Here is a 25,644-nt window from a genome sequence, read left to right as displayed (position 1 = left end):
TACATCATCATGAATGATCACTAGAGGATGCAGCTACAGCTTAAGAAAAACCTTTTTGAAATATATGCATGGCATTTGGGGATTTCTTTGACTTCTCTAGGATGTCACTTATCATATGACATCATATGTTGTTATATGATGATGTTATTGGGTTATTTTGTCCCACACAGACTCACAAACAAGATGTGATCCCCACCAACAGGAGTCAGCTGCAAGACTCATATTAAATTATAGTTGAGCAACACCAGGGGTAGAGCTCTCATTTTAACTAGTTATTTTCTCGCCAACACTCACATACGTACAATCATGACCTCTTGAAGGTGAGTAAAAAGGAAAATAGAAGCAAATAGATTCCAGTGTGACTGTATCACCCTCTCTGATGGAGAGAGGAGTTCATCAGCTTCATAGAACCTCAGTATGTGAGACGGGCAAGCTCACGTCTGATCTCACGTCTCACCTGGCCACCACATCTGTTGCCTGGGATAAGCAGCATGATGGTGGATCACCGTATCGTTCAGTGGATAGATGGACGGGTGAACAAATGAATTTTCATTTGACAACACAATGAGCTTAGTTCCAGCGAACAGACGGGGTTTGTTTGTTAATGTACTTTACTGCAGCCAAGTCTCCCAGCACCGAGGAGACAGACCGCCAATTAAAATGTTGCCAACAGTGAGCGTGAGAGACACTAGAGAGAGGGGGATGATTGTAAAATGAGTTTAACAAAACAACTGTTGGTGTTGTTAAGAGGCAGGTGCAGTTGTTCTGTGAAGCATTTATATTCCCACTGCTTTTCAGTTTTTTTATGAACTTATGGTAAAATTTGCTTTTCACCACCCAAGAGAATTAAAAGTAAACAACACTTTGGTGGAAAAACTTAGAGGAAGAGAGAAGGACGAAAAAAAGCTCTTGAGAAATGAGGAATCATCACTTTTTCAAAGGAGAGGGTTGCAGTGCTTCTGTAAAGCAGGCTGCAGGGGAGTAATGGCAGAGTTGCAGAGCAACTAAATGATAATCTCTGAGTCAGAGGACGGACATGCAGAGCCCCCAGCAGTCCACTAATAGATTCGCTGGCTGCAACAGATCATCTATTCAGCTGTGGAAAATGGAAAAGGCCAGATAACATGCAAATATAGAGCAGATACATAGGAAGAGAAAAGAGAGTTTTGCTTTTAAGCAGGCCTGACATTATTTTCTCCTCTTCTCCTTCTCACCTCCTTAGTGTTGCAGCCATCTCTAAATTCAGTTCACCCTCTGCACCACTTCTCTGATGGGCCAACCTGTGTGTGTGTGTGTGTGTGTGTGTGTGTGTGTGTGTGTGTGTGTGTGTGAGTGTGTGTGTGTGTGTGTGTGTGAGTGTGGATCAAAGCTGCATATAACAGAATATATAGTCAGGTTGAGGTTTTCTTTAAATACACAAAACCCGACAAGACAACACTAGCAAAGCAGCACTAATCACAAACAATGATACAATTTAACCAAAGCTCCAGATCATTCATGATCACAGGACTGATCCCAAATATGTGGCCACTTGCACACCAGACACTGATATTTTCATTCAATTCAAAACCTGGTACATAGATTACCAACATTGCAACTGAACAAACAGCTAGCGGCGTATGTAGGCTTAAGAAGCGAAGAAAATCAGAAACAGTATTCTCAACAGTTAGTGTGAGAGTGACATGCATCCTCAAACTGTGCTACCACAGACTGTCTGTGCTGCAACAGCAGATTAGCAAGTGATTAAAAATGTTTACCAGATACATAGTATCATCTGCATACGCCTCAAAACACGTTTCCTAAGTGAAGAGAAGTGGGCCAGGATTAGAACCCTGTGGATTTCCTCTTTTAAGGGGCCAGAATGGTCCAGACCTTCTCCAGAGTTTGTCTTACACACCAACACCAGGGAATCCTGTGGAGGATCTTCTGCTGTGTTTTCACATCGGCACCTTCAGACATTCTGCAGATTTTTTACAAGGGGACTGGCCGGAGAAATCAGAGAAATACTGGAGGATCTCCCCTCCCGAGAATGTTCTCCGAAATTCAGAGCATGACTGAAAGCAGCTTAACAGAAGAGCTCGTCAGACAGCCTAACACCTTCAGAACCCCCCTCCTCTACACCTTTCTGATGTCACGGCTAGAGGCTGTGTCTCACAGTTTTTTGTACCTTTCCAAAAACTGCCAGTCAGCCCATATTATGCTGTAAATGGCCAAGTGAGGGTCACAGATCTTTGAAAATAAAAACTATGACTAAATCTATTTTAACTTTGGTTGAAGAGACGAGACGAGACGAAAATGTTGGTTGTTGACTAAGTCACAATTTTTTTTAACATCATCGTATCAGGCCGTCATGAAGTATCAGGAGCGGGCGAGTGAGTGTGTCTGTGTGTGTGTGTCGTCCCAGATAGCGCACCGGTCCCGAGGCTCCGCCCCCCCGCCCCGCTCACTTGCTCAGAGACACAAGATCATAGCTAGTACACGTGAAGAATCCTCTCAGTGACTCACTGCTTCTTAACTATGGAAACAGTGAAAACACAGAGTTTCTCTGGTCTCAGCTGATCAGAGATCAGCGCCTCAGCTTCTTGATCAGAGCAGAAGCTGCAGTTGGTTTCTACCGAGCTGCAGTTGCTGTGTTCGCCTCCAGTCTGACCTGCTCTCACTTTTTGTTTTCACATTTAAAACTAAATATACATTTTTAAGCTATAAGGCTGCAGCTATATGTTTTTATAGAAAAGGAGTTTAATTTGCCTATTAAATGTGACTAAAACTAGACAAAAATGTAATTTGTTTTAGTCGAATAAAACTAGACTCAACTAAGAAGGATAAAAATGACTAAATGTGACTAAAACTAAACTGCATTTTCGTCAAAAGACTAAGACTAAGACTAAATCAAAAATAGCTACCAAAAATTACACTGGGTGTATGTGCATTCTCATACAGTAGCCTGTCAAACATGCATGATCACCCCCTGCCACTCACAAGGCATGACAAGCAGAAAGCGACAGAGAGACAGAGCCAACCATTCTCCAACCAAAAAGAGGAATATTCACATAATGTATTTGTCATTGCCGCCTTAAATTTTAAGTGGACAAATGAGCCACTTAGAGGAGAGGATGCGGCCATTTGTCAGCACATATCATTAATTCAGTTACTCTAGCCAAGTACAAACTTTAATTAATGAGCTGTCCATAATTCACCAACATTTCCCTTGTTCCTGTTGGACAAACTGAATGCCTGAGATGCAGACACAGAGATATGTGCTCGCTCTCACACTGTCTGTGATGTTGAACGAGAGCGGCTGAGTTGAGTGACGTATGGGGCAGATATCTGCCTGGAGGACTCAGCTGGAGGAGAGGAGGATGAGTTTATTTAAAGCTCGAAATCAATCCTCTTCCTTCTACTGTTTCGCCCTCCCAGACGCCAGCGCTTCACTCAGTCCACAATTTCACCTATGCATACAAAATGATACTCGCTCAAGCACACACACACACAGACATACACAGACACACACACACACACACGCAGTCACTGGAAGGATATGGTTACACCCCACCTGACGCCAGTTTCAAATGTCATCATTATAGAAATAGAAAAATGGAAAGATATTGGGAGGGTTATGGGATGTGATAGTCAGGCTCTCTCACACATCCCATTCTTATAAATGACCAAAAATGCAGTGAACATTTCAGACAGACATCCAACATCTACGCCACAAGTGATCTGAAATCACTACATTTTAAACTCCTTTATTTCCGATGATTCAAAATCCAAGGAATATTTGATTTAAGAGAACATCGTTCTCCAAAAATGCAATACAGTTTGGTAAGGTCCTGTGTTAAGATTACGTTTTGAATGACTGAAACTTTCTTTACTTCATTAAAAATATTATGCTGCAAAATGAATAATTTCTGTGAAAATGTAATATTTGTGGTACTTATATAACAGAGCCACAAATCAAGCTAAACTATAGGTACTGTGCTGCTAAAGAGAAATCAGAGGCTGGGGCTTATCCAGGGGGACGCTGGCCCAGGACTAGACTGGCCATCTGGCATACTGGGCATTCTCCCAGTGGGCTGACGTGCCTTTTGGGAAAAGGTGCCGTCGAAATAATGATTGTAATAAAATATCATTAGTTGTAGTTCATACAATAAAATATATTTCCTTGTTCTAACGTCCATTGACGACAAAGTACAAATCCAAGCTAAAGTGAAAAATGAAAAACAATACGAGGGTGCAATTTCACATTATCATGAAATGCAATATAAAACCATTAAGATATTCCTCACCACCCAGACACTAGTCTCAGCATGTGAGTCATCACAGAGATACAATCGCATAATGAAGAGAAATGACCTCAATACTGTGCATCCAGGGTGTTGAAAAAGTTCATCACTGTCAGAAGGGGTTTGTTTTCCCTGCCCACTCGACAGAGTTACTTCAAGGTCTACAGTGTGTATAACCGCGCTGTGTCCTTCCCATATGGTGGAATACATCTGCATCTGCTGGCTGACAATAATGAGGTATCCTCAGCAATCTGTACAGGAAGGTAGGATGAAATTTGATCAGAGTGGTGTGAAAGTGATGCAGGTCAGTCATTCAGGCGTACTGAAAACAAAGTGAACAGTTAAACAGCCATATGCAAACAAGCTGTTACTAACATACATAGGCCGCTTCAGACATGACCTGCGGGTAAAATTCAAGAGAAATGGCCAAAGATGTTACCCTGAGTTTGTCTCTCACACGTGCACAATGCAGCAGGGGGTTTCCTCGCATTCACAACAGCATCAAATCCTCCTCATTATTCAGGGGAGAAATGGAGCAGACAGAGGCAGGAAGTGACGTGTTGACTACGCTGCTGAAATCACGTGTTTTACAGAACCCCTATGCCGTCCTAAGTTCTTGTTACAACAAACTCCTTTGACATCTTAGTCGGTGTCTTCTACATTTGTGACACTACTTTTTCACCAGAAGATATTTGTTTTCTGCGTTGAAAGGAACACTCGCAGTGAATCCAGCGGGGGATACTCTACAGACTTTATACTACGAGGTCAGGCGGAGAACTGAGAGACTCGGACATTTGCTTTCATCACATGAAATACGGAATAAGAGTTCAGTGCATGTCTGGAAGCAGCTATAGTGTAGTGTGACAGCTCTGTCAGTAAGGCAAACAAGCAGTCAGACAGCAGAGGGCCATGGAATATTAATTAAGGGGGGATAATAAGACCATAATAGCTGTTAGCCAGCCGCTGAGAATGGTAATCAGTGAGGAATAATCAGTCTATGCTTGTCACAATCAAATCTTTTTAGTTTCTTTTCTATTCATAAAACTACGTAAACATTACACTAAAAGGACACGTTGTAGTTCTAACACACACCCAGGGAGCTGGCAAAAGTCCAAAAACTGTTATCAAGTGGACATTTGGACAAAAGATTAAGTAGATCTCGGTCCATGCAACACAGTGGAAGGTTAAACATTGCTTCATATTCTATCATATTTTTAAATATACAAACCATGTAAAAAATGTAAACAGTTCCAATTCAACAGACACCTGAAATAGATGATGCAATGTGAAGAAGCAGCAGTCCAGTGTATCACTCAAACTTATATATCAGCCTCACTGTAAAATCTTCATTGCCGATAAACCAGGTAGGATGAACAGAATAAAAAGGTTACAGTATAATATATGCTGTAAATGATCATCTCACCACTAGGTTTAGGATGGGGTTCACCATTAGAATATAAAAAGTGTGGCCGGCTTTAGAAAAGGCTTTTTGATATTACTTCCCCGAGAGACCAAGAAATATAACACTATATTTTCCAATGCTTCTCACTGGTAAAACCACCAGCCACTCCAATGCTCTCGTGGGTCTTTTTAATGTTCTGTTGAATCACACATAACACGCTACTATAAAAAGTCTTTCCTTTTCTCTCCTCCCTTATCTAGGTTTTCTGCTGGAGCTGCTGGTTCAACATAAAGCCTTCAACAGTCTGTCTCCCTTTTTCTTATCTGCCTCTCTGATGGTGATTATTTTCGCCCTCTTCTCAGGAACTGGATTTGGATTTCATCCACAAACAAACACTCAGCCTGAGGCTGACACTGAAATGCAGGTTTGATGAATAGCAACCTTATCGATTACAAGGATCGATGCATTAATCTGCATGCTTAATGCGGATCGAGAGGATGTGCCAAGCAGTCAGGGGAAACAATACTGAGTAGCTTCAACGCAGAAGCATGAATTGACCTTTAGGGAACAACCCGAAAGAAGAAGGATAAAGGAGACAAATGCTGCATATTTCCACTTGCTAGTGGACCCCCCCCCCCCCCCGGCCTTTCAGTAATCCTTTAAATATTCATGCATAGTGGGTGATGTAGGCTTTAATCAGTTCAACGGCTCTACAATATCATGCTTTTTAACTACTGATCTCCCCACAATTGTTGATTCCACACCATGTGTGCTTCCCTTCGAAAACCCTTCGCTCATTTAGTTGTGTGCAAGTGTACCGTGAATGACCTTCCACAGCAGAGACATGAACAAATCAATCCATCAGTCAGCTGCTGCATGAACAACCACTCACTGAAAGCAGAGCCTGAACCGACACACAAAAGATTTATATGTATAATATATTACATATAACAATGAAATATGTAATCCTGGACTGTGAAAAGGTCGATCTGCAGCAGGTAGTGAGGTGATGGTACTTAACAGAGGTACTGCAGTTTCTACATCCCACATGAGAACCATTCAGGTCCATTATATCTGACAGGTCTTTATCGTTGAACTGGAGGAAGTAAAGAAGGACACATTTGTGAAATGAGCCAGTGATCTTAAGCAATGATAATCTGTACATTTATGAACAGATCAATTGTTTTTGTGTAAGGTATAATTTTTTTTTATTTAAAAAATTATAATTGAATTAAAACGGCAGATGAAATAGAGAGCCTTTTTTCCAAATGACATCTAAAATTAACTAATTTCTGAAGCTGCAAATGTTATGGATTTATGCATTATTCAACCTCTTTATAAAGTCTGGGATGGATAACTGTCAACACCTAAATGTGCAAAGTGACTGCAATGATGTGTTTCATGAGTTGCAAGTTGATACACACACGATGGCCACTGAGAGGAAAAATGAAACGTGGAGCGAATGTCAAGTTTTTACAGGGAAATATCTTTTGTGATTAGCAGATATGTTCATCTTATCTAGTTATGTGTAAAGCCTGCTCTGAAATACATTTGGACTTTATGCAGTTAACATATTTTCAATCAGATCATGTTGTCTTTTAACTTAAAGGAGACAATCATTTCATTCACGATCTTTTATTGGGGGTGAGAGGGCCGTTAAGAGGGGCTGGGATGTATGGGTCACATGTTATACCTCACTCTTGCTGCCTTTTACAGGTTTACCTAACCTAGCTTCCATGAGGACATTTTTATTAGTTTTCAAATAACTTAGGTATTTGTTATCCTCCATCTGATCTGTAGTACAATACCCACTGTTATTAAATCCTCAGACGAAACATATATATTTACATTCAACAGAAGCCACGATCTTTACAACACAATCCCTGAGATGGCTAAAGCTAGCCAGTGGATGTTAGCGGACTGTGAACATGAACCCTGATCTCTGGTGTGATATTCATCAACTTTACCCCCCCTCAATATTGTATTGAGTATGGATGCGCAATACAATATTGAGTATCCATACATCTAATCTTGAAAACAGTTCACAGTAACAAAGAGAGGCCATGAAGGGGGGGGGGGGGGTGTAAACATGACTGTGATGATTCAGAAATGTCTAATGGACGTCGACAGCAGCTGACAGGTTTTGAGCCATCGCTCAGCACATCTGTGGTCTACTCTCTATCACTTATTCGCACAGCCATAAATATTCCTTAGACAGTGCTATAACAGAAAGAGATGCTATCAGCAGGTCTACGTGATCAAAGGACAATGTCAGATTCAGTCGCTATTTTAAAGCCACCGTGGACTGTAATAAAAAATGTGGATGAAATCTCGTCTTTTTACCTGTTTTAGATGTCACTCTACCTTCACTGATATATTGTTTCTCATGTCAACTCTTGGATCTCACTTTTCCCCTTCCCTCATTTCTCCTTTGTTTTAAAAGGACACGTTCACCAAGCAGCCTGACCATCATGATGTGGATTAAGCTGAATGTAGCTCAATTACTGTGTGAAAAACAACCAACAGTGGCCAGTTGAGGCCACAGTCCACATCCATTAGCCTCTCAGCATGTGTGTGTGAGCAAATACATGTGTAGAATTGAGATATGAGACACACTGCACAATGTGTGTGTTTATGCTTTGAAAATAAAACTGGGGTTTCTTTGTGCAGGTGTGTACTGTGTAACTGCTTCAGCATTTTTGGACTGGATTAAAGGGATATTTGACCCAAATGCCCAGAGAGTGTGGACAAGACAAAGAGCTATATTTAAGACTGAACTTTCCATCATCCCGGCCAACCACTCCAGTCATGTTGGATGAGCAGTTATCCTTCTCTGATCATTTTGAATCTGTCTCTCACTCGTGCCCATTACAACATAATACCTTACCTTGCTCAGTATGTCACAAGGTTAAGGTCATGGTTAGGTCTCGCATCCACTACTGCAATGCCCCTCTGGCAGGCCTGCTGGCTGTCCCAAGTAGAAACCCACTGTTATCATTTTCCCCTGGAACTACGTTTAGTACATGGTTCATTTTTGATATATGGGGATTCTATTGGAGGTAAATGAAAACAATCTTTGACACATGTCAGAACCTCAGTGAAAAAAACTAATCTGTCTGCAGGGTGAAATATCTTTTGTTGTATCTTGGGCAAACTGGTACATTGAAAAATAAGTAGCCAGAGACAAAAGGTTTGTGTTAACAGCTTTTTTCCTGCCACAGAGGAAAAATTGGCTCAGAAGGGAAAATAAAAGAACAAGGTTAAAGAGCGAAAAGCTTTGATTCAACAAATTATTTCTGCAATGGTAAAAGGAGCCTGGAAAAGGACTGATGCTCTGGTGTAAACACGCACTCACAGAGTACACACACCATGAGGGCAGATCGCTTTACTCTGACAAGGACATTTTTAAGAGCTGATGGAGTTCTTAGAGAAGAGAGCTCCATCATCTCATGGTCTTTTTTTTTCTTCAAATTGAGTTCCTGGGGCAGTCGGGCACATCAAGTGTTTCTCTCTTGATAAACCTTGACTTTGTCTGACAGGTGATGTAATCACTCTCTAAAGCCTTATTCTCAATAACTCAAGGTCATTATTTAAATATCATTCAGCAGAGAAATAGTGGGGTTGATATGAGCTCTTTGTTACATATTTAATTCAAAGTCTAATACAAAATGCATTATACTCAAAGCCTGTATCTCTGTCTTTGTGAATAAGTAACTAAACAGGCTGTCAAAGCACATAGCTGCTGCTTTATGCCTTTGAAAGATAAAGCCTGATCTTTGCGCTTGCTCTACAATGGGATTCATGTCACCAAGGTCACAAATGCTTTTCATTGCTTAGACGACCATGTTAACCTTTATCATCTCACAATAGTCAGTAACACCCAGTAATTATCTCTTCATGTCCCTAATCTCAGTGACACTTGTGGTTCTTTAGCAATTATGTGTTGTCATGTTTGATTGGAGTAATGACTACTTTAGATGTCAGCTCTTTATTAGTGACCTTATCATCTTATATTAGTGACCTTATCCTCTTATATGCTTCGTCTTGGGGTATACATGGTATATTATTGTAACAGCCCATTATCCAGGAAATAATGTTCATATTTAACAATGTCACACCTTTAAATTTGTGTCGATAACATTAACTACAAAGCAGGGAGTAATAGGGAGGGGAAATGCAGAAAAATGTAAAGCAGTGAAGGTTGGGGTGATGAATGGGCGGGTAACACATTGAGAGTTGGGTTCCTTTAGCCAGTTCTGTTTGGATCCAGTTCCTGGGTGGTAAATATGCCCAGACTGTTTAAGCTCTAATGCTAATAAATCTCTTTTTTCTCCCTGTTTTTGGTTTGAGAGTAACATTGTGGAAAACATAGAGCTACCATTCGCAACTTTTTTAGCACGTATTGACTGTTTGAACATTTAAAATTACCAGTGTGCTCGATGATTTAATATTAGAGCTGGGTCTAATGTAACATTAACTGTGTAACAGAATCACTGAAAGTTTTGTCTGTTGGTTAATGCACTAATGTTGTTAAGTTTGAGTTTTTTTTGGGATTACATCCATGTCCAATAGCAAAATAGTTGATATAGTTGTTGCTTTATAATATCTGCACATGGCATCTATGGTATATATAGGGTTAGGGAAAGATCGAAGGTAGGGTTAGTCAAGTTTTAACACTTCTTTTGGTTTTTGGTTGTTCAAGTAAAATGTTTTCCTATGAAGACATGGACACTTGGCGGCTGAGTGGGAAGAGTGCACGTCCTCCAACCTGATGGTCGGTAGTTCGATCCCCAGTCTGACCCATCTGCATGCCGAAGTGTCCTTGGGCAAGATGCTGAACCCCCCGAATGGCCCCCCCCCCATAGAATAACAAAGTGCTGCGAATAGATGCACTGTTTGGATGTTTGTGAATGGGTGAATGTAAAACTGTACTGTAAAGTGATTTGAGTGGTCATCAAGACTAGAAAAGTGCTATATAAATACAAAACCATTTACCATTACTGATGCACTGATCAGCTCTGACGTCATCCTGATCCATATATGTATGCTGGACTCATCCAGCCATCACCTACCCAAAGGAATTATTTTCTCCAATGAAGACACCCGCATTAACATTCCAAAAATAGCATCCATTGTGCCATGACGCCAGACTCAGTCTCACCTTCATGATGTGCCAGGTTGTGCTGAACGAGCGCTCGCTCACAGCACTAATGATTCGTCCAATTGGCCTATTTCGCCAACCCAAACCCATCCACTCCGAATAAGAAATATACATTTTTATGAGCCTAAAACACGGGGGAGATATAAATGCACTCATGCATCGCCATAATATCATAATATCATGACCTAACTTTTTCCTTTGCAGCCATCATAATTACACAGCTCTTGGAAGGAATGGCTTTTAGAACTGTCTGAGAGTCTGTCTAACAGTGTTTTGCACATATACTAATCAATTCCAAGCAGACCCCACTCCTAACATTTTACAGTCCAGTAGTAAAAAAGAAAAGAAAAGATTTAAACACCTAATTTACATCCAATTAACAAGCTGAGATTTGTTGAATCATCCAATACCGGCTTTCTTGGCTTTGGATTTGTCCTTTTATGAATTCATACAGAAGTGGCTGTTTGCATACTTGTAAGTGTTTTGTATTAAAAAGCTTTTTACCTTGAGTGCTTTGTACAACACTAACATAATTAAACATGGCGATCCTCCAGTTGTTCATTAACATGGGAGTAAATGTCAGAGTGGGAAGCAACTCCATTATTCTCTTCCACCTTTCTGCCAGTGTTGCTTGAGCACTGCTAACCTTAACTCACGTCCGTACATAATACTCCCGCTGAACCTCTTAATTGCATTTTGTTGACAAGCAGCATTCATTTCTGAGGACACACCATTATTCCAGGGAACAGAGGATGCATGGGGGATCTATAACACACCCATAAGAACTAAATTTAAAGTAAGTATATCATTGAGTGTTGCAGCTATGTGTGTACAATAAGCTGGTGCATGTACGACGTCTTCTGTGCATGGCTTGTGATGGGAGAAACTTTCTTCTCAGGCTGCTAAACATATGGCACTGCATAATGAAAACATCTTCTTTTACCCCCTCCCCCGCTGCCAAATCAAACCTCACTCATTTCCCCCTGAGATGCTCAAATGCATTTGACCACAGCTGGGAATCAAGGAAGCCTTGTCATACACACATGGCCACAAAATTTCTGTTACAGCACGTCTTAGCCAAAAAGTCTGAATTGTAATCCCATCTCTTAATCACATACGATATGATATTCTACAGCGAAACTGCTTCATACTTGTCATAGTTACAGTTGCTTGCAGCAGCCGTCAGTAAAATAATCTGTTAAATTTGCATAGATATAATTACCATATAGCCTTTGTGGTAATTAGCATACTAAGGTGGCTGCAGCATCTCGTGCCCCCGTGCTGCATGCTGAGCGAGATGAGTAGCAGGCGAACAAATCACCTCGGCAACCAGTTGCCTTTCACCACTACAATCAGCTGGACAGGCTCTGGAAAGGCCACTTCTGCTTGATGAAACTGATTATCAGCATCAGCCCAGAAAGGGGACAGGACTGTAAGAAGGTGAAGGCAGGTGTAGTGAAGAGAAAGCAGGTCGCAAGTTTTGGATCGGTTGGTTTTATTTTGGTATTTCACAAGCCAAACCTCTGGTCAATGTCTTTGCTGGTGAGTGGGCGTGAACAAATAGGGTGAGAAATACTGTACGTTTGACTGAAGCAGGGCCATCAAGGACAGCAGGAAGAAAAACCCTTCGGATGAGACAGAGTGAGAAAAAGTGAAAACCTTTTAAAAGGCGAGAGACCTGGGGAGGAGAATGTGAGAGGACTGTGTGAATGGACAGGATGAGAGGGCAAAAGGCTCAAAGGAAATATCGCTCAGACACTGGCAGACTTTATGAAAAGCCTGCTGCTCTTCAAAATCCACCCAATTACACATATAATGGATAAGACTCACTGGGGCAGACCACTGACCGATATGAACCATATTTGTCCATTGCTAGTTTGTAATCATACCTGAGCTTTGGATTTATCTGCTTCTGAGACCCTGTTGCTTAATACTCCACATACAGAGGGTTTGAATGTTACTTTCTCTTTAACGTTTCCAAAACCAAAAGTAGAGGAGCAAAAGGTTGTGACAATTCATACTGAGCACAGGTTCAAATAATCTGGCCACCCTTTTCATTTGTCCAGCAGCTGCTGTAAATTTGTATATCCCTGAACAATTTAAGAAAAAATGCCCTATACAAGGGGGGGGGGGGGGCACTGCATATCAAAAACACTATGTACACAGTGCAAAAATAAATAACTAATATTCAAGGATGAGGAGGTCAAACCTGGATGACCCGTCAGACAAACAAAAACAGAATCGCGGCCATTATATGTGACCATGTCTTTATTATCCTCTCACTGTTGAAATGACGTGGGATATGGTGTGTTAAGATCTGTTGGGATTGTGGACTTCTGGTTAATTATCTGGTTGATATTGTGCTGCTAGGATGGTTTAAGTGTGTTTCCCTGCCTCTAAACTGCCTCTCTCCTGCAGCGTGTGCTGCTGTCTGGGCATGACCTCAGGTGTCTGCTCCTCCATGGACCTGTTTCTCAACCCAACAATCAGCTACTCACCTGGTTACAGTATTTAAGCACCAAGAGCTGTAAGTGTTCTTGCTCTGACCTGCCCCTCCCCATTAGATTCGTTGGCCTTTTCTCTTGATCACTTGATTCCCTGGAACTTTTGCCCTTTTGCAGATTTTCTTAATTTGTTAGTCACTATAGTCCACATTATTCATACACACACTGTCTTTAAATTATTGTCGCGCTCTACTCTTGTATTTGGTGTTGTACACTGGTAGTGACTCCTCTTCATAATATCCCACCATGTTGTACCACCATGTTTCAACAGTAGCCCAGAATGTACAAACCAATACTGGCTCTAGAGAAGGCCTGGATGTCTCCATACATTCTCCTACAGGCTTGATAGGGGAGGGGTTAATGGAGGGGCATTCACATCACATCCTATTTCACTTGAACTGGTCAAAGCCAAACCAAACCCTGATTTATGTTCTTCAACTGACAGATCACACAATGGAAACTATTTCATTCCCATAATTCCCGCAATATAGACAAAAGCCCCATGTTAGTGGGTTTTTTGACCCGTGGAAAAGGGGCTTAGCGGTGTGATTATGTTACAGGTTTATTGACCCGAAACGAAGCTGCATTCACTTAAAAAGGTGCGAATGACTAAGGTGCTGCAGCTTTCACTGGCTTTGTTAACTCGGAGATACTGTATCTTTACAAAGCAGTGACTCACGCTGAGCCACAGAACATCCATTCAGCCTGCAGCTCGCTCTGCTTTTCACCAGGCCTGAATACTAATGTAGGGACCATTTAAATGCAAATTACCATGATTAAACATTTGAGAGACTGTACAAAAATGAACAGGTAATGATCCTGCTCATTATTGGAAAAGGACCAGAGGGTTATAAAATCTATTAAAGAGCATAATCACACAAAAGCTCTCGTTCACTCTCAAATGTATGATTGTCCTCTGGATAAACTTGGCGAGACATTCCTGAGCCTTTAAATCAAACTAACTGCGTGAGGTTTAAAACAAAAAAGAAGAAGAAGGTTTTGCCCTCTCATTTCATGTCATTTTTATTTCCTTGTTTCTAGTCCTGATCTATCTGCTCTCTCTGTTTCTCCAAGCGTCTTGTGTGGTTGGGGGGGGGGGGGGGGGGGGTGAGTTGAATGTCAAAGGCATCAGGAGGACGCTGCGAATGAATGCTGCCGTTATTGTTGTTGCTTTGATGGCTCCATGTTACATTCGCTTGTATCCCCGCTCCTGTGATCTGTACGCTGAGCGTGTCGATCATAGCTCCCTGTCAACCCTGGTTACAGAGCGACAGAAATCAAATATTAAATCCCCCAGAAAAAACAACAAAGATGCAGGAGATCATTAGTCACACACACACATGAAAAAAGCAGCACATAAACAGTGGACATATACACACTGAGCAGGCAAACACATTAGACTCAACTTCTTGTTTTGATGCTTATGTACATATACATGGAATGTCAACACTCCAAACGCTCTACGTCAAAAAAGTGCAACTATACAACCTGTACTGTTTAATGTGTATCTCACATATACATAAAAAGTGACATCTTGGTATATATCTAAACATATAACAAGAAGTCAAGAACCATATCGGTATCATCTGTGCATTAGGTTTTCATCTCCTGTGTAAGATCTCCAATGTTCTTTGTTTAACTCTTACTTGCTGTTGTGGTTTTTATAATAAGAAATCTAATATTATTAGGTTTGCAACAAAATATGACTTTGAAATGTTAAAGCAGTAGAAGAGGTGTCTCTGCAGATGATGACTAGCAGCTGTTATCTATTTCCATCTTCCTGATAGTTTGCAATTTGTTGTGTTGTTGGAAAAAGTCTCTGATAACAATTTCTTTTGAGCATGAGGCTGTACTTTTGTAGCTCTTATCTCTAGGCTGAGATTTTTGAGATTGCTGGCTTTAAGTACCAAGTATTGTTTAGTCTGAGTGTATATAATCAATAACCTGGTAATGCCAATGTCTTTAAAACGCCATGCAACTGTTTTTTATGGGCATTCTCCTTATGGGTTGTGTATACTTTTACTTGATGAGCAGGTTCCTTTCTGGTTGGACTAAATTGTGGTCTATTGGTCTAGAACGTGGTCTAAGGCACCTTTCATTGTTATATTGGTTTGGCCTAAACTGAAAAGTCTGAAGGTAACGATAAAAAAACTTAGTTTTTAAAGTGCACCTACTCAGGTTTTGAGAACAAGTACCCAAGATGTCATCCCAATTACAGGACAATTTACTTTAAATGAAATCTATGTTTTACTTTTAGTCATTTTAGTCTCACACTTACACACCTTTTTTCAATCATAGGAACCACGTAGACAACACTGGCATCAAGGTACCATACAAATAAACAACAATGCTGTCTTCACACCTAAACTACACACAGCCCATGCTGTATTCATTTTGTCAGCTCTCCAGTCTGGGCTCTTTTTCAAAGCCGAGATGAGGACAAGGCCTGATTGCTGGAAAAAAGGCCATTATCCTTCAAAGCCAAGCACATTAAAGGGGATTCACTGGGGCAAAAGGATCAAATATTATATCCAAGCTGACAGACACGGGAAGGAGTGAAAGGATGCCTTGTGCTAAATGCTTATTCTAGCCTGGTAGACAGTGATATGCTAACAAGTTAGTATAGATCAGGGGTAGGCAACCTTTACTATCGAAAGAGCCATTTTGCCTCCTCTTCGCCCAAATTAAATCTGTCTGGAACCGCAAAACATATTTGATAACACAGGTTCTAAAGTTATATATATAGTTATACAATATATATAAAAACTATAGTTTGTAGCATTTATAAAATTATAGAACGACAATAAAAAAAAGTGTTAACATTTAACTGCTATGTTTACCTGTTACAAAATAGGAAAAAACCAAACTCTTATGAAGAGAAGAACAAAATACATGTGTAGGCCTACTTTGGAATAAATGAAACACAGAACTATTCGTTTGGCTCATATCCAGGTTGGTACTTTTCAGCAGATGCTGTGTGCTTGCTTTGGAAATGTCTTTAAACATTTTTTCGTTTGCTAATTCCTCGCCACATATCAAGCATACAGGTAAACCAACATCGTTGGCAGTGAAAGAAAATTAATCTGAATTAAACTCTCTATTTTCCTCCCAGACTTTTCTTTTATGGGATTTATCCCTGGTTCACTTACTGAGGCCGGGGGTCAGACACTATGGATTAGAGAACTGAACTGATTCGTTAAGTTCACCGTTCGCGAAAAATATGTGCAACATGTCCTCTACAGAAAAGGGCAGGTTGCCGACCCCTGGTATAGATCATGCATCACTTGACCATATTGTCTATTTCAGTTTACATGATTGAGAACACAGTAATGTTATTGATTTCTAATGTGGTTTGTGGATTTCACCCGATGGTGGCACTAGAGAAAATCATTGATCATCAAAGCTATTCAGACACATCCTCTGGGGACCATGAACGTTGGTAGAACATTTCATGTTATTCCATGTTGTGGAGATATTTCTTTCCCTCTTTATTTATGAAATGGTGACACCATGAAGTGACAAACAAGATATATAAGATACGGAGTAAATGCACATATTGAAAAGACATACAGACAAAACATAATGCAGTCAAAGAGATGTGTATGATAATGTAGTGATGAAATGTGGGTTTGACACCAAAACATTGTGCTTTACATGAAGCATTTCAGCTGCTTCTTCACGTGATAAAGTCCAAACCATTGGCAAACTCACACCATATTCACATGCCCATGGCCTACTAAGCTGTAGACTCGACTCACTCTACTCTCGGGTTTTTGTGCAGTGCATGGAGAGAGAGAGGGAGACGTAAGGATGTGGTGTTTATACTGTACTACTATGACGTTATTGTACCAAACAATAATACAGAAATACACAAATACATACCTACACCCAATATACCTAAATATACCCTATAACAGGGGTTCTCATACTTTTGCAAGCTGGGCCCCCCCAAAGCTGGTTAGGGGTAGTTGTGATCAGAGGATTTGGTTATGTTGTGAGTATTTGGTTGTGTTGAGAGGATCTGGTTGTGTTGAGAGGATCTGGTTATGTTGTGAGTATTTGGTTGTGATGAGAGGATTTGAGTTGATGTGTATTTTCCGTTTGTCCCATTTATTGTCAAATTGATGAAGATGTTCTCTTTCGTTTTAGTCTGCACATGTTTTCATATTTTGTGTGAGCTCTCAGGGCCACAGTCATCATAATATCTTCCTTCAGGCCCCTCAGCACCATTCCCTCCACTACGTTGCACTTCACTGCATTTCCTACTGTGGCTATTGATTCATGAAAGAAACCCAGAAGGTTGAGTTCGTCAAAATAAGTGTTGACAGATAAGTCCATGCTAAACTGAATAACTTGCTCTCTCCCTGCTGATGAAGCGTCACTCATCGGAAGGTCTCTTGTCAGCTTCATGTCTAGTGTCACTCACTTTCTCTTCATGTTTCCAAGGTTTAACTTATTGTCCAAATTCACATCATGCTTTTAGCAAGGGTGTGTTGAGATTCCCTCGCTGAATTTAACATTATTCAGACTCAAGATTGAAAAGACTCTGAGCAGTGGCATTTCTACATTAGGGTCACGTGGGGCACTGCCCCACCAGATCCAGATGGCGCTGTTGTGAAGAAAGCTCAATACATCTGTACTTTGTGGCAGAATATATTTTATTTTATTTTATTTGCAAAGTAGTGTGAATGTGTGTGTGAATAAACTTGACTCACAAGCATTATAGTCTTGTTTTGGAGTCATTTGATTTGTGTGTGTTTCTGTCTGTGTACTTGCTCTGTGAAAAGTTCTCTCTTGCCGTCCGTCTCTGCTCTGGGGCAACTGCCCAAGCTTAAGACTGTTACCATGGAAACCCCAATGAGCGTGAACCATACAGGCCAAAGTTAACATTGGGAGCTGGGGCACTTTCAGATGTGCCCCACGAAATCTGCCTAGCAGCTCGACTTGAATAATGCGAAATGCGACTCCAGCTCCGAGCCTGTTGCCTGCTCGGCTTCACCTCAGCTAACAGGCTAACAGGCTAACAGGCTAACAGTCTAGCCCCTGTCAGTGAACACGACCTGAGTCTGTGGAGAGGTTTCACTCACAGATCGGATGAATAATACGGTTTGATGTTTGGTTTGTTCTCCCGACAGATAAGCTAAAGCTGTCTGCGTTATGTGTTAGTAGTGATGAGCAGGTACCTGTACATAGCTTGTTAGTTTAGCTCCACTAGCCTGCAGGCGATGCTAACGGGTACGTACGGAGTTATTGACCCGACATGAACCGACATGATCCGGTCCACCCAGCAGAGAGAAGCGTTAGAGTTGATGAGGATGAGTGTGTTTGGAGAATTAGCTCCATCACGTAAGATATCTAATGGTATGTAAAGTTGTTTCACTCGCCAACCCATTTGACTTGACTACGTTACACAGATTATTATTCTACAGTAACAGATTTACTGTGATAAACTGAAACATGAGTATTTAAACTCACATCTGCATGTTAAGAGCAGCTGTTTAAAGTATGGAAGACCATACATGACTTAAGTAAAAATAAATAAATACAGAAATAAATAAATAAATGTATATAAATAAATACAGAAATAAATAAATAAAAAAGGAAATAAATTAATTAATACAGAAATAAATATGTTAATACCAAAAGAAATGTCAAAATAAATGTCTTAAATATATTTGCAAATTTATTTATTCCCTGATACATTTCCTTTTCATTTGCAGTGTCCTTATGCTAATAAGAAAGGCGGGCCTGACCGCAGTCTCATGCAGGATTGGTCACAAGAGTGTAATGATCCAGCCCTACTACTTCTGCCTCTCAATGCTGACTGGTGTACAGTAGCTGTTTGCATCGTTGAGCCAGTTCACACTTAAAATGAAGTAGTTCAAGTTCAGAGGGTTAGTTAAGGTTATTGTTTATTGGGTTGATTTAGGTGTCAGTAGTCCTGACTGTGAGCGTCACGTCTCGTGTTCTACTGAGCACAATGAGCGAGCCGAGAGGAGGAGGAGGAAACAGAAACTCCAGCTCGGTACAAACCACCTGCAGCCTGTGCTCTGATCATGAAGCCGCGGATCTCTGAGCAGATGTGACCAGAGAAGCCCACCTTTCTCATTAGCATAAGGACACTGAATTTGAAAAATAAAAATTGGAATAAATGGGAAAATAAATAAATAAATGTGGAAATAAACACAGTATTAAATGAATCAATGTCTTAAACTTATTTCCACATTTATTTATTTATTTCCACATTTATTCCAACTTTTATTTATTCCGTGATATATTTCATTTTCATTTTCAGTGTCCTTATGCTAATGAGAAAGGCGGGCCTAACCTCAGTGTCTCCACTTAACCTCCAGGTGAGAATCACAGCAGGTTCTTCACTTCTCATTTTGGTGACGGAAATTCAAGAAGTTAATAGAAAAGGAAAGGAATTAAGATGCCAATGTGAGTGACTGTAAACTGCCTGAGATGAGAACAACATAAGGGCCTCCAATGTGTTAAATTATTATTGTATTATAATATCAATAGGTTTCTTGTGCACTCTTGGGTTCTAGATTACACTGTATGAGAACACTTTGTTAGGAGCTCTGTGTTTGTCTGTTGATTGTCAATATTGCTGCTTTATGTCAACAACTGTTCATGCTGCCAACATTTAAACCTTACACCATCACACTGGTGGCCTCGGTGGTGATTTACTAACCGCCCACTTGCTCGGGTAAATAAAAGTGAAACTGAAATTAACTTCAAATCCACAGCATCAACGAGGATCAGTCTCAAAGATTATAGTCTTTTAAAAAACATCTGAAATATCCAATATCTGATTCTTGTTAATAACAGACATAATTACAGACTAATATATGAGGGAGGCAGACTGCTCTATTTCTATGGTGCCTAAATGGGATTTGGCACTGATGTTAAAACAGCAGAAATATATAGCAGACTGATGAATGCATATTCCGAGGCCACGTTATTAGCCACATTTGTTCAGTTGAAATTATGCGACGACGTCACACATGAGCCATAACGTGTCGGCGGTGAGAGCAACTATTTTCTAGTTTTTCCCAGAGCAGAGATGTGGTGCATTGACAGGGGCCTTCTCTGTCAGCATCACCATCAGCTCTGATACGACCCAACTCCACTGACCCATAATCTTCCTATAATGGGCTGGATTATGAGCATGAACAGATCTAGTTCTCACTCTTTTCAGAGAGCTGCAGGGTGGGACTGCGTAAACAGAGAGACACCAAACAGATAAGTTATTTTTGGCTGCATGTAAGGCAGCTTCCCATGCATCTAAATTAATCAAACTAAAACCTAATATATAAATTCCCCAAAATAACATTGTAAAGGAATGATGAATCACACACAGTTATTTCCACATTAGAATTACAACTATCCTGTCATTTTCTTTAGTTTGTGATTTATTGACTCCAAAGCTTCGGTGATGCACTTTGTCTCTTTGCATTTTCTGAAATTGTATTGATTAGCAGGAGACCAGCAGAGAATACGAAACAGCCTTGGACAGTCAGTTTCGGTCCTGTCCCTTGTAGGGAGACACTATGGAATCAATCAGTACAATGAATGTGACTACTTCAATTTATGAAATAGAACCCCCTGCACAGTGTTAGATAATGACACAATTTATAATTATAACCTGGCCTGTGGTACTCGGACACTAAACTGATATAAAGCCTCCATCACGCCCTCTGCTTCAGCCTCCTCTCTTTGTGTGCTCAGGGTACAGGAGTAGGATCCTTCCAACAATCATCCCAATCAACCGTGCTTTAAATACCAAGCTTCAGCTGCAACACATACTCAGCTACACAGACACATTCCAGCTGCCTCTTTATGAAGGCCGTTTTCAGACATGAACTCAGGACAACGTCTCAGACTCGTTCTCAACACACAGAACACAGAAATCTCCAGCATTCCGATGATGGGTGGTGCAGCAGGTAGACCCGTCAGCCCTTATCACAGAAAGCTCTTGAATCTTGATGTATTTCAAAGTGGACATCTTTGTTTGGTGTATTTTATCTGTATAGCTCTGATTTATAATGATAATGTATTTGTATTCTGTATATTATTTGTATTTGTTTTGCCGGCATACTTTTTTTTGCACTTGAAATGGAATGGGGAAGACAGCGAGCAAACCGCCAACCATCTGGTTATAGCTTGAAAGCTGTACCCCTGAGCTACAGCCACCCCAATTCCATATATTTATTTTTAGAAAGGAATTGTTTTAATGCCATCTGTAACTAAGTTATAAAACTCAGATTTATGTATTGCTGCTCACTTCAGCTGTAGTCTGGGGCTTAAGGTCTAGGATCCACTCTGCAGCTACAGCCTTATGTGTGATTTCTGCTGCCACCTGTAAGGGAGAGCAGGGTGAGACATTGGGTAATGTGAGACACCCCCTGTATCTAGGCAACGGAACACATTTGTGTTCATTTGACCATTATGTTTTCAAGCCCCTCCCATTCCCCCCTTGCCATGAAGGAGAAGTTGGTGCAGGTGCTGTGGAAAGTATGTTTTTTCACAAAAACATTTTGCATGTAAAAGTAAATTTTCTTGCTTTGAACTTAATCAACTGTTGTGTCAAAAGAAATTGATTCAGGTAGAAAAACTTATATCATACATGTTGACGAACTCCCAACATATAAAGCCATGTGATTGATGCTAACTGAAGATTAGCCTGAATTGATAAGAGATGTTTTTTCTAAAATGTTGGCTGTGAGGTAAAGTGGGACAGTGTCTCACTTTACCCCACATTGAAGCACAAGTTAAGTTTAGTCTTAAACACATTTTATTGTAATATTAAATTATAAATGTTTTATTTTAAATGTCCTAAACATTGTAGAAAAGCCATCATGCCAAGAAACTACACCAGGAAGACAACCTGGGGCCAACCACCCCTCGCAGAGATGGAGAGTGCAGCCGCTGAGTTCATGCAAGGAAAGAAGTCCTTAAGAACAGCTGGAAGGGATAGAAATATTGACAAGACAACCCTCAAAAGATTCATAAAGAAAAAAGAGAAAGGGGAAGTAAAATCAGATGAGATGGAGGAGGAGCTTGCCATCACTTTAAACAACTAGCTGACCAGTTCCATGGCCTTGCTCCAGTAAAGTGCTGTGAACTCGCATTTGAATATGCAGACAAAACCAATATCCCTGTCCCTGCCAATTGGACAAAGAAACAATCTGCAGGTAAGCTAGGGCGTGCAAGAGATCACATGAATCATAATAATCATAAAGGTGCTTAATTGACCAATCCCCATGATTCTGTTACTGGTCCGATATGAGTGGTTGTCAATCTAGCTGTCAGGATCTTAACTATTACAATATGTGTTGTTATTGTAGTTTTAATGTGGAAAAAGTTAGTGTATCACTTTACCCCGTAGCTGGGGTAAAGTGGGACACAAGACCGCTTTTTTTAAAACAATCATATTTTCACTGCCCTTTGTCCTTAAGACATTCTGATCATTTCCATTGCTAGAAAACATCCTGAATTAATGGGAAATGTGTAAATTCGACTGATATATCATTTTAGCTCGCCTAGAGGGGAGCAAATGTAAAAAATGTCCCACATTACCCCGCTCTCCCGTAGTATTGAATTCTATAATTTAAAGCTTTTATCTCAATTACTTTTTTTAGCATGATTAAACATGTAAAGTGTTTAATGACCCTGCAGCTACCTGAGCAGTCAGCTCAGTTACCTGGGTCAGTGCTAATGTGATGATCGACAGAGTGGGTAAAAGAAGGTCACTGGCTGAGAAAGGGAGAGAGGAAGATATAGTGACAAGGAAATGGTACCACAAAATGCTAATGTTCAAACTGAACTGCATAGTTAGGTACTTCTCTTACCTTGATCCAGGTCATACTCCTCCATGGTGCTGACAAAGTGAGGTCTGGAGTAGAAGTTGTGGGGCCCCGGTTGTTGGAGACCCCCCAGGCTGAAGAGGCTCCGCTCATTGGTGGTGCAGCAGGAGAAGGCTCTCCTGCTCGGGATGCAGGGGTAGCGTGTCCAGCTCTTCATCTCCAGGTCGAAAGCCTCCAACGCCGTCACTGGCATCTTTCCCTGACGTCCACCTGAGGGAGAAGACATGACTCTGGCTCAAACATACAAATATATATATATATATATATATATACGTACAAAACTACATCGAAGCTTTACTGATTCCACACTGTTGACTTCTACTGTGAATAGGATGCAATTATAAACTGCTGGATTACTTTTGTTTAATTCTTTGCTGTAGAAATGTTTGAATGTACTTTTTGACTGCCAAACGCATGCACACAATCATACATTGAACACATTTCCAGGAATACAGCGAAAAACACATTTATTTCCTGATATTGTTTTTCCTTGTTTTCCATTTGCTGCTTCTTTTCATTGCTTTTTAATCCCTCGCTCCTGTCACAAAGTTTCAGTGGCATTTACGTGACGTCTGGCAAGCACGCTGACTAGCACTGGGACCACATTTCATTTTGGAATGAAAACAGAGCACGGCAGTAGCATGCTCCCAGAGGATGCCCGCAAGTTGTTTACTTTCACAACTGATAACTTAACCTTGTGCAATGCAACTACAAGGGCAATGGCAGATTGGAGTGGGAGAGTGTAGAGAGGGCACTGGGCAGTAAGGGGGTCAATGATGGAGAGGCAGTGGAGAGGTTGAGCACAGTGCTGAACCACGTGAGATGGGTGCTGAGGGTGAAACAGAGGACGAAGACAGGGGAAGAAGGATACACGATGGACAAGGGGAGGAGGAGGAAAGGAAGCAGAGAGATGGGGCGATCGAGAGCGAAACACACAACCAAATAAAGGGAATAGAAGAAATGAAAATGAGTGAATGGGACAGAGAATTTGTGCATGAGCAAGATAGGGAAGAGAGGAGAATGTGGAGGAGTGGGAGAGGAAAGTGGAAGAGGGTCAGCGGGAGTGGGCAGGGTGGCACGGAGATCGATAGCAACAGCGAGACAAAGAGTCGAGGTGAGTGGGAAGAGTCAGGGAGGCGTGAGAGATAGAAGGACAGTGTGAGCCATTGATTACCGTGGAATATACTGCGTTTGATTTTGTTTTCGTAAAAGGGGATAATCTGTATTCAGATCTGAGTGTTACAGCGATAACACATCACTACAGACACATTTTTGACAGTTTTGTAAAATAAAGTAACTGTGATGCTTATGAACCAGAGAGCGAGAGAGAGTGCAGTGTCAAATTTGATGCGATGTGGACACGCAATTCATACGTAGCAGTCAGTGGGTGGCGGTGCCTTCAGTCTGTGGACCCAGATGAACACGCCCTCTTCTACGTTCTCAGATAATCCAAAGCAGCGGTCTGCAACTGGGTCAAACTGCAACAATCACCTCCTCTTTAGCAATTTGTCTTCAAAGTAATAACACAACTTTCTCTTCCTTAATGTAATGATTAATATTGAGCTTAATTACACAGCTTATGTTTTGAAATTGTAAACTTGGGCCTGAAGATTGTTCGATAAGGATGGTGGTTGTTTAATACTGATCGAAAAGATTTGTTTATTCAGAACTTGTTTTCAAATTTTTTTCTAGCAGCAATTAACGGACACGATTTCCTATGAGTCTCAGATGTTTGTGGGCCACGTGTAATTAGAGCTCAGACACATCCGGAACAACAGCAGGACAGACAAGACTGAAAGCTGTGAATCAGAGGAATGCCTTGGTGAGTTTGTTGGATATGAACCAAATCAAGTTGTGATGGAACTATCTCTGCTGCCGTGACAGTGCTTTTTTTCTTACTTGGTTCCTTGCAGATTAAAGGCTGCGTTTCTGCCATCGAAGTCCCGGATTTGATCTTAATAAGCAGTGTCCTCAATTCTGAGGAGTACAGACAGATGCTAATCCATCATGCACTAACATCAGGGGGATGTCAGATCGCCCCCACATCCACTCAGACACGTGATTACGAGCCAGAACACAAAGTCATAGTCATAAAGAACCATCTGCAGTGAAGAGAACGCTTTTATAAGCGATTCAGATATAAGATTTATATTTTCTCTGCATACAATAATATATTAAAGAAAACCTGTGTGTGTGTTTGTGTGTGTGTGTGTGTGTGTGTGTGTGTGTTTGTGTGTTTGTGCTTTGTGTTTTACGGTAGAATTTGTATCATACTTGATGTACAGCCTATTTTTAGCTACACTTTTTGATTAACTGCCCTGACACTGCCACAAAAACCTTAATTCAAATTGTGTACTTCACATACAAACACACACGATTGTCAAGATGAAGAAGTAGTAGTCTGCACTATCTCACCAGTCAG

General features: G+C 40.8%; 1 protein-coding gene across 1 annotated transcript in view; it reads right to left on the bottom strand.

The window, feature by feature from the left end:
- The window catches only part of LOC133957216 (kelch domain-containing protein 8B-like), a 154,144-nt gene that overhangs the window by 22,450 nt on the left and 106,050 nt on the right, over nucleotides 1–25,644 (bottom strand). The window contains exon 4 of the mRNA XM_062392686.1: nucleotides 23,208–23,432. Coding sequence (XP_062248670.1) covers nucleotides 23,208–23,432 — 225 coding nt within the window. The remainder of the gene's footprint in view (nucleotides 1–23,207; nucleotides 23,433–25,644) is intronic.

This window comes from Platichthys flesus, chromosome 7, assembly GCF_949316205.1.
Source record: "Platichthys flesus chromosome 7, fPlaFle2.1, whole genome shotgun sequence".
NCBI lineage: Eukaryota > Metazoa > Chordata > Actinopteri > Pleuronectiformes > Pleuronectidae > Platichthys > Platichthys flesus.
Note: the sequence above shows the minus strand (reverse complement) of the source record. Positions and strands in the feature narration are given on the sequence as shown.